The following is a 12674-nucleotide window of genomic DNA, read 5'->3' as shown; positions in this document are numbered from 1 at the left end:
AAAATAGCAGATCTACAAGCTCACAACGCATTGCAACCTGTCACATTGTTTAGTTTATGTTAGATTAGATTAGCCTATTTAACACATTGACTGCCAATGAGTTTATTCATCATGTACTCACCCCTATGCCAGCAATTTGCGTGTTTTCTTTTTTTTTTTTTTTTTAATTTTTCATTCAAATAAATTCTCTGATTGTGGTTTTAAATACATACAACAGTTCCACCAGTAGAGAGCAGCAAATCCACACATTGATCACCTCGCTCGCCCCCTCCCAAACAGGCCCACGTCACATCCGGTCATACACTGTATGTTATGTTTTCGACAATCCCTGATCCCCTGATCGGCCTGAAAACGATGTGATACACGACGACGATGACTGTTAGTCACCCGGACCAAAGAAAATAGAAGTTGAGCTGTCCGTTCATTTTTTATACCGTGTGAAAAAACGTGTTTTTCCCTATTCTGAACGAAAATTACCGGAGAAAAACAACGTGACCCGGAAACGAAATCTAAGTTATACATCCGGCTCCGGGTGAGTGTGACATAAGTGGAAAACGAAAGTGCTGATGAAAAATAAACAGAGCCGCGCGATCACAGATTAAACAATGAAAATTCTAAAGAACAGAAGAACGCATCAATGCGTTCTTTTGAATTGCGGCAAGCAAGCGATGGATTTGAAAGAACGCATCAATGCGATCTTGGCAATCAATGTGTTAACAGTGCAGAAGCATAATTACTTTGTTCTGATGAACATCCACATGAATGATCTAGTGGAAAGGTTTGTAGACATATCCTAAGGCAGGTGAAGATAGGGTGCATACAGCTACTGAAATACTCCTATATTGTAATTGGATATAAATAGCAGGTGCAATCCATTCATATCCATCCATCCACACACACACACACACACACACACACACACACACACACACACACACACACACACACACACACACACACACACACACACACACACACACACACAAACACACAAAAAGTCGTCATAAGTCGTCCTTGACAGTGAGGGCGTTTGGACGATGTCTTGTCATAGGTCGTCCTTGGCAGTGAATGAGTTAAAATGAACGTGATTTGTTTTTGTTTCTGACGGAGATAAAAGCGTTCTCTCTTTTCTGTATCATTGTCTATGAGCCGGCGTCGTGGTGTGTATGTCTGTGTCCAGCAGTCAGCTGCTTGACTGTGATCTGTGCAGCAAATTTAAATGGCATAGTAGGAGGTTGTCACAAAGAGAAAAAAAGAGAAATAAACAGATTTTCAAGCTATCAATGGTACAGGACACTAGCTTGTAGATCTGTTCTTTTTAAGCATGCGTCATCACGTATGATACGTATCATAAGTTATGATGCATACAGTAGGTGCAGGTCTGTGTTCTTCCCTACGTGGCTCTTTTATTATTGTGGGTGGCAGTGGCTCAGGAGGTAGAGCGGCCGTCTTGGAATCCGAAAGTTCCATTTTGATTCCTGGCTCCTCCTGGCTAAGTGTCCAAGTGTCCTTGAGCAAGACACTGAACCCCTAAACTGCTCCCGATGAGCAGGTTGGTGCCTTGCATGGTTTCCTCTACGCCTACTACGTGGCCCTCACATCTAGAGTTCAGGCTGCTACGTGGCCCTCACATCTAGAGTTCAGGCTGCTACGTGGCCCTCACATCTAGAGTTCAGGCTGCTACGTGGCCCTCACATCTAGAGTTTGAGCTGCTATGTGGCCCTCAAATCTAGAGTTTAGGCTGCTACGTGGCCCTCACATCTAGAGTTCAGCTGCTACATGGCCGTCACATCAAAAGTTCAGGCTGCTATGTGGCCCTCATATCTAGAGTTCAGGCTGCTACGTGGCCATCACATCTAGAGTTCAGGCTGCTACGTGGCCCTCACATCTAGAGTTCAGGCTGCTACGTGGCCATCACATCTAGAGTTCAAGTTGCTACTTGGCCTTCACATCTAGAGTTCAGGCTGCTACGTGGCCCTCACATCTAGAGTTTGAGCTGCTATGTGGCCCTCACATCTAGAGTTCAGGCTGCTACGTGGCCCTCGTATCTAGAGTTTAGGCTGCTACGTGGCCCTCACATCTAGAGTTCAGGCTGCTACGTGGCCCTCACATCTAGAGTTTGAGCTACTATGTGGCCCTCACATCTAGAGTTCAGGCTGCTACGTGGCCCTCACATCTAGAGTTTAGGCTGCTACGTGGCCCTCACATCTAGAGTTCGAGCCGCTACACGGCACTCACATCTATGCTGCACAGCCGATCAAAACTGATTGGGCCATATATGGAGATCTCTGTATATGTCAGTCCTTGTCCCTTTTATGGGCATATATTAAGTTCCCTGATGTCATCAGTATATGACCATGTATGGGCTGGCCCCTTTTGTGGCCATATATGGAACTGAGAGATTTTCTTGAGTCTGATGCCATGACGACACATTGAGGTTACACAACACACTCCATATTTGTGGCGTAGCTGCTTTGGTAACTCCTTAGTATATGGTTATGGTTGAGTGTGATGGCGTGGTCCAACCGCCCGCCTGTACTCCCTTAATCAAATAGTTATATAGGATTTGTGTACTATTTTATTATTATTATCAGTATTAATGATGTGTTAATTTATGTATTGTGTGTATAACTGCATGAAGAAAATGTTGTCCATAAGTGACTTTAAAAGTTTGTGGGGCCTGGAGTACACAACCCGGCCTGGCAGAGACCAAGTAAGTGCACGTTTCTAGTTTATTACGTAGCCGCTCAACAGTACATACATTGTTCTTCTGTTCATCTTAATTCCTATTGTTACCAGACTGCCAAACATTATTATTTGGTGCTGTGACTTTTTACTTGTTGAAATGTCTTTAGTCTTTAGTAGCAGGATAATTACTGGCAGGTAGTATTGGGGTTCTTAGAAAAGTCTGTTTGTCTTTTCAGACTCAACAATAGTTGTAACATCAGACCAGCATGAAGCTACAGATGCTGAAACACCAAGTTCAAGTTCAACAACGGGAGTGGTCTCTAAAACTGAAGGTGAGCCGACACTATGCATAGATTTCTACAAAAAAAAACCAGATTAAACGTTCTGGTCTGTTCATACTATTTATCTGTAAACTGTCCTTTATTTGATTCATATGCTGTGTTAAAGCATCATATTAAATCATATTAAAACAGATCTATGTCTATTCCAATGATTATGAAAGTTGTATGACAACAAAACAATAAGTGTACTGTGTAGCTAACCCGAACCCTAACCCTAACCCTAACCCTGCCTATATCAAATGGCAAAAACTGGGCTAGGCCTAAACAAACACTGATATTCCATTAATTGAGGGATACAAAGTCTTTACATTTTAACCATATGAACTGTAGAATTCTAGAATTATTCCGGCAGACTTTAGGCAGAAAAATATCAGATACAAGCTTGTTGCGATACATTGTGATCACTTAGAGGGGAGAACGGATTTGGTAATGAGGGAAATACTAGCAGACCTACTAAGGAGCCCTGGGGACCCCGGTCAACAAAGTTAAGGGTTTAAGTGGTTAAATCTTTGAATGTTCAGAAGCATGTTTAACTAATTCAGTGCCAGGAATTAATTAATTAATCTGCCAGTGCCAGCGTTTTTACTAATCTTTCGAGACCCAGAAAAAAAAAATCAATAACGATGTAAACACCAGATGTCTCGGGTGAAAGATGAGTCTTTTCTTTCATCCAAAAAAAAAAAAGAAAATATCACTATCTTCCATTCTTTAGTTATCGGCAGCTGAATATAGCCTGTTTTCACAAAAAAACGCAATCTGGGAAAAGAAATCAAAGAAAAACATATTTTTATAAATCTGATAACGTTAGACCGGATCAGCTGGAATTTCTTTAGATCACGTGATTTCCAGGTGTACTCTTCTTTGTGAGTCCAATGATCACTCACAAGTTGCAACACATGATCTATACACGTCAATAGCACTGAAGCATTGTATTTTAAATGACATCAACAATAACATTTTCATTCCACTTAAATATCTTCAGCGAGTCTCTTTGTTGATCAACACCGGCCTGACCTGATTCAGAGAGTGATCATGGTCAAACCCATCCTGGATCTGCTCCTTCAAGAGAAGGTCATCACCTCAGAGGGCTACAATAATGTGATGTCTAAGGATACCAGTCAGAATAAGATGAGGGAACTCTATACACTCCTGAACTCCGGCACATCCAAAGACACGTTCTACAAAGGTCTAGAAGAGCATGAGAAGTGTCTTCTAGTTGATCTGTAAGCAATTGTCCTTTAAATCAATTTTCTCAGATTCCTTCTAAAAGCTCTGCAGCTCATTTAAATTCATTTTAGGACAAACATTTTTGTAGCTTTTCAGGCCATGGTGTGTGTGTGTGTGTGTGTGTGTGTGTGTGTGTGTGTGTGTGTGTGTGTGTGTGTGTGTGTGTGTGTGTGTGTGTGTGTGTGTGTGTGTGTGTGTGTGTGTGTGTGTGTGTGTGTGTGTGTGTGTGTGTGTGTGTGTTTTGTTTTTAACCCATGATTTGTCCTATAGAGCCTATATATAGAGAATTGTTAGATTTGTACACGGTCCTATACAGCCTATAATATTTATATATAATTGTTAGATTTATATACGGTTTGTAAAACATTTTGTTCATTTCACAACAGGTGTCCTCAGCGTTCTCCATCACTCAATGCAACACAACCCAAAGCAGCAGCTACATCTGACCCAGGTCAGTGCTGTTTGAAGTTTCTTTACTCTAAATGGAGACGTTTCATGATGGTTTATATCTGCTAGTGTAACTGTTGAATTCCATTCTAATTGTTTTCATTGGGTATTGAACTTACATTACACTTACACTCAATTAAATTACATTGCATTACATTACAGTTAACATGTTTCTGATAATGGTAGCATGTAGCATTGTTGCATCAGACATGTCAGATCATGTTGGGATAACATGGGTCCTCAGGTTTGTACAAAACAGCTGGAGTGAAGTAATGTAAAGTAAAGTAAAGTAAGCAAAAAGATCTGGACAAAAATATAGTAATAATAATGTTAGGTGAAAACATTTTGTCATTCATTATGTTAACTCATTGAGTGCCATTAAGTGTTTCACGTGTTTTAGCGCTATGGTGCAACGTGCCATTAACGTGTTTCACGTGTTTAAAAAAAAAAAAACGTCCTGAACCCAAGATATCATTATCTGAAGATTTGCAGCTCCATCCACTCCTTGTTTAACTTATAACTGAAAAAGGCTGTATCTCGCTTCCTAAGCAAATTTTTTTTACTTTGAAAAAATTAAAAAAATTAAAATTGTTATGGCCAGAAATAGATATGAATAATTATGGCACTCAATGAGTTAACACATCATGCCGATCTTATAATTTCCCTCAATATCTAAAGGAATTGCTTTTTTTCTTACAGCTTTCCTTGTGAAAACACATCCTATTACACACTACCAAGACACGCTCAAAACAAAGGTTAAGGAACCATTTACGTGTGTACCTGAAGGGACAGTCCAAAAGGCGGATAAGAAGGATTTTGAATGTTACACACGTCTCGCAATCGTACGTGTGGATGACACAGAGATCAGCAGTGCACATGAGGAGATCCTACTCAGTGAAATCTTCAAACACCCTTCTGGACCAGACAAACGCATGAGAACAGTGATGTCGATTGGCGAGGCAGGAGTTGGCAAAACCTTTCTCGTACACAAGTTTGTCTCTGACTGGGCAGAGAAAAAAAATCAAGATCCCCATCTCATATTTGTGCTCCAATTCCGCCAGCTCAATTTGCTGCAGGGGCAAGAGTTTAGTTTGGCTCAGCTAATTCATGAATGCAATCCCACATATGAATGCATCTCAGAAGAAGCTCTTAATGACATCTTCACCCAGCTGCAGAGATCAGGAGAGACTAATTACGACAAGAGTCCCTGCAAAGTTCGGTTTGTCCTGGATGGTCTTGATGAAAGCCACATTAATTTACACTTCAAAACCTATCATGTATGTTCAAAGAACTTGTCCGAGGCCACCTCACTAGAAGCTCTGCTGGTCAACCTCATTGAAGGGAAACTGCTTCGCTGTGCTCAGATCTGGATAACCACACGCCCTGCAGCAGCCGATCAGATCCCTGAGGAATTTGTTCACATGGTAACAGAGGTGAAAGGATTCACTGATGAAATGAAGGAGAAGTACATCAGGAAGAGAATCGGAGATGAGAAGCAGGCCAGCAGAATCATCTCACACGTCAAAGAATCAAAGCACCTGCGCATCATGTGTGAAACCCCAGTCTTCTGTTCAATGATTGCTACCATTTTGCAGGACATGTTGAAGACAGATGAGAGAGCAGAGCTTCCCAAGACCCTGGCTGCGATTTACAGCCACTTCATCTTTGTCCAGACAAAGAGGAAGTGGCTAAAGCATGGTGACAATCAAAAGAAAAAAAAACTTGCAGAGGCTGATAAAGAAGTTCTTCTGAAGCTGGGAAGGCTGGCCTTTGAACATCTGCAGAAAGGCATCATTTTCTACGAAGAAGACCTGAAGAAGTGTAACCTTGATATTAAAGAGGGTCCAGTGGACTCAGGACTATGCACAGAGATCTTCAAAGCAGACAGTATATTCTCCCAGGATACTGTTTACTGCTTTGTTCATCTGAGCATCCAGGAGTTTCTGGCTGCAGTTTACCTGTTTGATTGTTTCGAAAAGAGGAACATGGAGGTACTGAAGGCATTCCTGAACAATGATGTTTTCAACATTAACAGTTCCCTGTCTGACTTCCTGAAAGCTGCAATGGAAAAAACCCTGCAGAGTAAAAGTGGCCAACTGGACCTCTTTGTCCGTTTCCTTCATGGAATCTCACTGAAGTCCAACCAAAGTGGGTTAGGAGGCCTGCTTGGTCAGATAGAGAATCCAGAGGAGATCCAGAAAGCCATCGACAACCTGAAGGAGATGGATCCCTGCAGCGGCTCTCCTGACAGATGTATCAACATCTTTCAATGTTTGATGGAGATGAAGGCCCACTCAGTAAGTCATCCAATCAAACAGTACCTGGAGACAGGAAAGAAACTCTCTGAGACCCAGTGTTCAGCTCTGGTCGGATTGCTGCAGATGTCAGAGGAGGTTCTGGATGAGTTTGACCTGCAGAAATACAACACATCAGGGAGGGGGCGATGGGCACTGGTCCCAGCTGTGAGGAACTGCACAAAGGCTCGGTTAGTATGTTTTGTCTTTTCAGTACTGTGGTATCTGAACAGTGTGCAAGTCAAAACATATTAAGAAATGATACTAAAGTAACCTAGTAATAATAATGTGTTGTAGACAGACAGTCTGGCTATTCAAGTGACCTGTTGTTTAAGAGGGAGCCTAGCCTGGCTAGGTGTGAAGGACGATTTACATCTTCTATTGTTAAACTGAGAGACTTCACTCCCTTCCTCCAGGCACTTGCAAATCATGTCTACCAATGTTCAAAGAAGTTGGTCAACAGCTGGTGGGGGGATTCTCTGCCACCCACCCACCTGTTATTGTAATGTCACCTACCTACAGTGTATAAGAGAGTGTCTTTAAAATGGTTAGTTAGTACTGTCTCACACAACGTGAGGCTGTGTGGAGCTCAGGGCTCTGCCCCTGGCTCCCTGGTTCTCTGTTAAGATGCTGCTTATTGTGGTCTTTATGGAATAAATGAATGAGTTGGAAACCTGGAAACCCTGACGTCTGTCTCTTCTCCTCCACTTCTTATAACAACTACAAGCCTGCTAACCTGCAGTTTATGCCTCATAATATACGACAGTACACAAAATATATTTTTCCCATGATAGTTTGTAGGTACCAAACTACAGAAATACAAAGAAACAAATAAACAAACAAACAGGATAATGAGTCACACCATTTCCCCCTCCCACAACAGAAAACCATAAAATACACTTACCACTTCAGCCCTATTTCATACGTTTAGGGTTTCCTGTAGGAAAATAGTTAGCCTAGGTGCGAGGCCAGGGGTAAAGACCTGTGCGCATGTGCGAAGCGCGTGCGCGTGAATTTATTGTATTAATGAATTAATTGATTAAACATGTTCCCCTCAAAATATTAACGAGTTGGTTTGATGATGGAAAACACAACTAAATGATGCTATTGTTATTCACATTTATTCAACATTTTGTTTAGCTTTGTACCAGTGTTGATTTTATCAGCCGTTTTTAAATTTAGTTTCAGTCTAGGTCCAGTTTCAATCGCCCTTGTTAGTTTTCATCATATTTAGTCAACCTCATCCCGTTTTTATTTAGTCAAGTTTTAGTCGACTAAAAGTCGAGCATTTTAGTCTTTATCTTAGTCCAGCAAAACATTAAGTATTTAGTTTAGTTTTAGTCAACAAAAACGGTCTATGATAAATATTTTAGTGTACTTTAATTCCATGCAAACTTTTTAGATTTTACCACACTGATCCCAGTACAACCCGACACTAAACACCTGGTTATAATATAGAACCAACTCACACTGATCACAGTACAGTCTAACACAACACCTGGTTGTATTATAGAACCAACCCAGACTGATCCCAGTACAGCCCGACACTAAACACCTGGTTATAATATAGAACCAACCCACACTGATCCCAGTACAGCCTGACAACACAACACCTGGTTATAATATAGAACCAACCCACACAACACCTTGTTATAATGCACACACACGCACGCACAAATGCAAGAAACACACACACCAACAGGGAACAGAGAACATGGTACCACCCAGAACAACAGGAAAACTCTGTACCATTCACAAGAGTCCTCTTTAGCTATTTTACATGTAAACAGACCATACCAAATGAGAACTGGATCATACCATTAGTGAAAGGGTGTACAGAGAATGTGAACAACAGGGTCTAATTAATTTCGATCATCTCTGATTTTACATTCAATCTTTTTTTACAGACTTGTTGGCTGTGAACTCAACAAGACACACATTGAAGTTGTGACTTCAGCTCTCAGCTCTAATCCTTCCTATTTGAGAGAACTAGATCTCAGTTACAACGACTTGGACAGTTCAGAACTGAAGCGACTGTGTGCTGCGCTGAAGAGTCCACATTGTAAACTGGAGATACTCAGGTCAGATTCATTTATCATAATTATTTTTGATAAGTTTTGTTTTTCAGTATGTATTTTATTCATTTGAGGAGTGTGAATAGGTTTGATGATTGGGTATAGTGACTACAGGATGTACAGCCATACTGAGATACATTTAAAACTTGAACATCTCTGATTACATTAGACTTTGGATGTTTTGTTCCCATCCCCTGTTTTTTAATACTATGTATATTAATACATTTAAAAAATCCGAATTAATATCTAAGAAGATCAGAATAAAGAATGCAAATATCAATATGATAACACTTCTTTGGAGAGAGAAAACTGTTGGTGTTAGGGAGAAAAATGCTTTTTTTATTTCATGCAATGTCCTGCGTAGGCTATGTGTTATTTTGAAAAAGTTGACAACCTATTGCCACATCAATGAGAGTGTTGCAGTTTATGACTCATTCAATTACGAATGTCATTACAATGTTCAACTAAATGTATCATGTCATGAACCATAGTTATTCATCTTAACACATTCACCGCCAGAGTTTATTCATAATGTACTCACCCACTGCCAGACATTTGAGTTTTATAACCTTTTGAACCGGTCACAAAAATGTTATATCCATTAAAATCCGCGATCCAATGGTGTTTATAAACTAAGACGACGGACGTACGAGCGTCCGTCGCCTTCAAGTTTAGGTTTTTCTTTCTTCTTCTTCTTCTGTGATTTCAGCGGCTCAAACACGCTGCAAACGTCATATCCGTTTGGCTGTGACGTGATTTCCGCCTCTCCCCACCGGCCCTCTTAGATTAGCTTAGCATCCGATCGGCTATCAGATCGTATGTAAACACAAAGAGGATAACTGTTCGTCGATCAAAGAAAAGAAAATACAACCGGAGCTTACCAAAACCAGGAAAACTTTTTTTTTTCAAGATAAAACCTTAACCCGGAAACGGCTGTCGGACAATTTCTCATAGGATGGGTTGAAAGCGTCATGGGAAGAGAAAAAAATCAAGGATGGTACCGAAATTTACCGCGATCGTTATTAAACCAAAGCCTGTCCCGAGATATCTCGGGACAGGCGGGTAACGGGTGGATTTGATATCCCGAGATATCTCGGGATTGGCGGTAATTGTGTTAAAGCAGTTCACTGTAATGGACACTAGAGGGAGTATCTCACCTCAGAATAGAAATGATAGGTGGAGGTGTGGGAGGATGTTAGGGAGTGATTTAAGTGGTGACAGCACATGTGTGTGACCTTGAAAAGTTTGGAACTAAAGAGCAGGGACTCCATAATCTGTCTGTTCTGAGGTTATTATAGTTAACGAAAACGAACAAAATAACGAAAACTAAAATTAAAAAAACATTTTCGTTAACTGAACTAAATATAAACTAGAATCATTAAATAAATGGTAACTAACTGAAACTGTATTGTGTGTTTACAAAACTAACTAAAACAAGTCAAAATGCCCTTTGTTTTCGTTGTTCTCACTATTTATAATTACGTCCTTGGCAGTGAATGAGTTAATTCAATTCATTTCCCCTACCAGTTTTACCGCAGTTATGGGCACCGCGGGTCCTCTGACGTAGCTCGCCCCAAAACACGGTCGCCCCCGGGGCAAATCTGTCAGTATTACTGGTATATATAACTGGTAAGCAAAACAATTTGGGGCGAGCGTGTTTTGGGGCGAGTTACTCTTGTTTACAATGTGTGCACCATACGTGCGTAGCACTGATTGCACGTTATTTTAGCATAATGGCAACGGCGAAAAAAGTTGGGAGAAGCGGCAGAGTCCTACATGGGATTTTTTAAAATACAACAGCAAGAAAGACAATGTCCGGGTTTCCCAAAGATATTGTGCGTAGGGAGTTACTTGCTGTCCTTACAAAGGCTCCGCTACGAAGGGTGGCTTACGTTACAGGTGTTTCCCAAAACTGCAAGTGAGCGCCTCTCTCCATACCGGCTTTGCAGTACCTTAAGCAAGCACGTAAGGTTGGAGCTGTCCTAGCAATCGATGTCAGACTAACCAATTGTTCCACAGGGTTTGGCTGTACCAAGTGGGATTGTACTCGGCCCATCAATAAAATAAAGCTGAAAAATAACACGCTTTTTGGTAACTGTGACTGCACAATACCCTTGTTTTAATTTTAAACTCTATGACTTCCTCTTTCTATATCAATGTAGGCTATAATATCAAGATAGACAATGGTGTACTGTGGATGTTTTAACGAATGGAGTGCAGCGTCAGGCACGCGTGCACACACTCGCGCATACATGTGCACGTGAGCGATCGCCAATTGAAATAACCAATTTAACTCTTTCAATTCAAAGGGCTTTATTGGCATGAGAAAACATACGTTTACATTGCCACAATACAACAATACAAAAAACAAAACAAAAAATATGTACATTTGAAAGTCAGAATCTTCAATAGATCAATTTCTATGTACCAAGATCACTGGGTGCAGGTATAGTGCAGGAATATACACAATGATTAGTATTTAGGGTGGTTGTGTTCCGTTTGATATCCTTCTCCTATCACAGCAACTCACGAATCTTGCTGCTGTGTTTGCACATTGTTGTACTTCGCCCAGCAGATATGGGAGTTTTTTGTCATTGGTCATGTTTTCAAAATCTCTGTGTGTGGTTGTAATCTGTGGGAAGTATGTGTCTCTGATGTCTTGGTACAATGGACAGACGGTTAGGAAGTGTAGCTCGGTTTCCACTTCATTTTGTGTGCAGTGGGTGCATAGTCTGTCTTTTCTCGGGATACAGGTCTGCCTGTGACGACCTTTCTCGATCGCAAGACTCTTGCACTGCCAGTATAATTAATAAACTCACCCACTGCCAACAATCTTTGTGTTTTTATAACCTTTTCAAATGGTCACACAAAATGTAGATGATCTATCGTCGGACCATCTGTAAACACAAAGAGTATCCGTGGCCGACCCCCAGAGCAAAAAAAAATGGCACCCGCGAGGTGCCTTTCCATGTCGCAGGCACGCTGAAAACACCATCTTCCTTCAAAAATGCACGTTTTGGGCGCCCGCTGGCCTAGCAGTCCAGGCGCATACCACATACGCTGGTAATCCAGCTTGACAGCGTGTTGTGGGTTTGACTCCCGATCCCGACGACCTTTGCTGTGTGTCACTAAAGGCAGGAAAAGCCCCAAAAAATCTTTAAAAAAAACAAAACAAATGCATCTTTCCCACCTCCCCAACTGGCCACAGAACATTTATATACATTATGATCACCTGTCAGACCGTTGGTAAACACATAGGGGATCACTGTTCGCCGTCCATAGAAAAAAATATATAACCGGAGCTGTCCCTTCGTTTGTCAGACCACGTTGAAACTACAGTGTCTCGCCGAATCCAGGGCAGAACAAGGCAACTCGAGATACAACCGTTTCCAGGAAAACAATAAACAGGAAGTGGATGGAGGCGGAAATCTACAATTAAAAAATAATCGGACGGGAATTCCCGTCCGTGGTAATGTGACCCTTTGCAGAATCGGATGGGAATTCCCGTCCGTGGCAATGAAAGTTAATATAGGCCTATTTATTAACCCACAATCGAATGTTATTCTATTTAATTTACCCACAACGGGTCGCGATGCTCCGCG

General features: G+C 41.3%; 1 protein-coding gene across 1 annotated transcript in view; it reads left to right on the top strand.

The window, feature by feature from the left end:
* LOC308097450 (uncharacterized protein) overlaps positions 1 to 12674 on the top strand; it is a gene marked incomplete at its 5' end in the record, with an annotated part of 177783 nt that overhangs the window by 156382 nt on the left and 8727 nt on the right. The window contains 5 exons of the mRNA XM_080445209.1: positions 2925 to 3020; positions 4012 to 4252; positions 4643 to 4707; positions 5403 to 7188; positions 8905 to 9078. Of these exons, the coding sequence (XP_080301335.1) occupies positions 2925 to 3020; positions 4012 to 4252; positions 4643 to 4707; positions 5403 to 7188; positions 8905 to 9078 (2362 nt within the window). The remainder of the gene's footprint in view (positions 1 to 2924; positions 3021 to 4011; positions 4253 to 4642; positions 4708 to 5402; positions 7189 to 8904; positions 9079 to 12674) is intronic.

This window comes from Gymnoscopelus braueri (assembly GCF_963280865.1).
Source record: "Gymnoscopelus braueri genome assembly, chromosome: 12".
NCBI lineage: Eukaryota > Metazoa > Chordata > Actinopteri > Myctophiformes > Myctophidae > Gymnoscopelus > Gymnoscopelus braueri.
The sequence above is the reverse complement of the archived record's forward strand: the minus strand, read 5'-3'. Positions and strand labels throughout refer to the sequence as shown.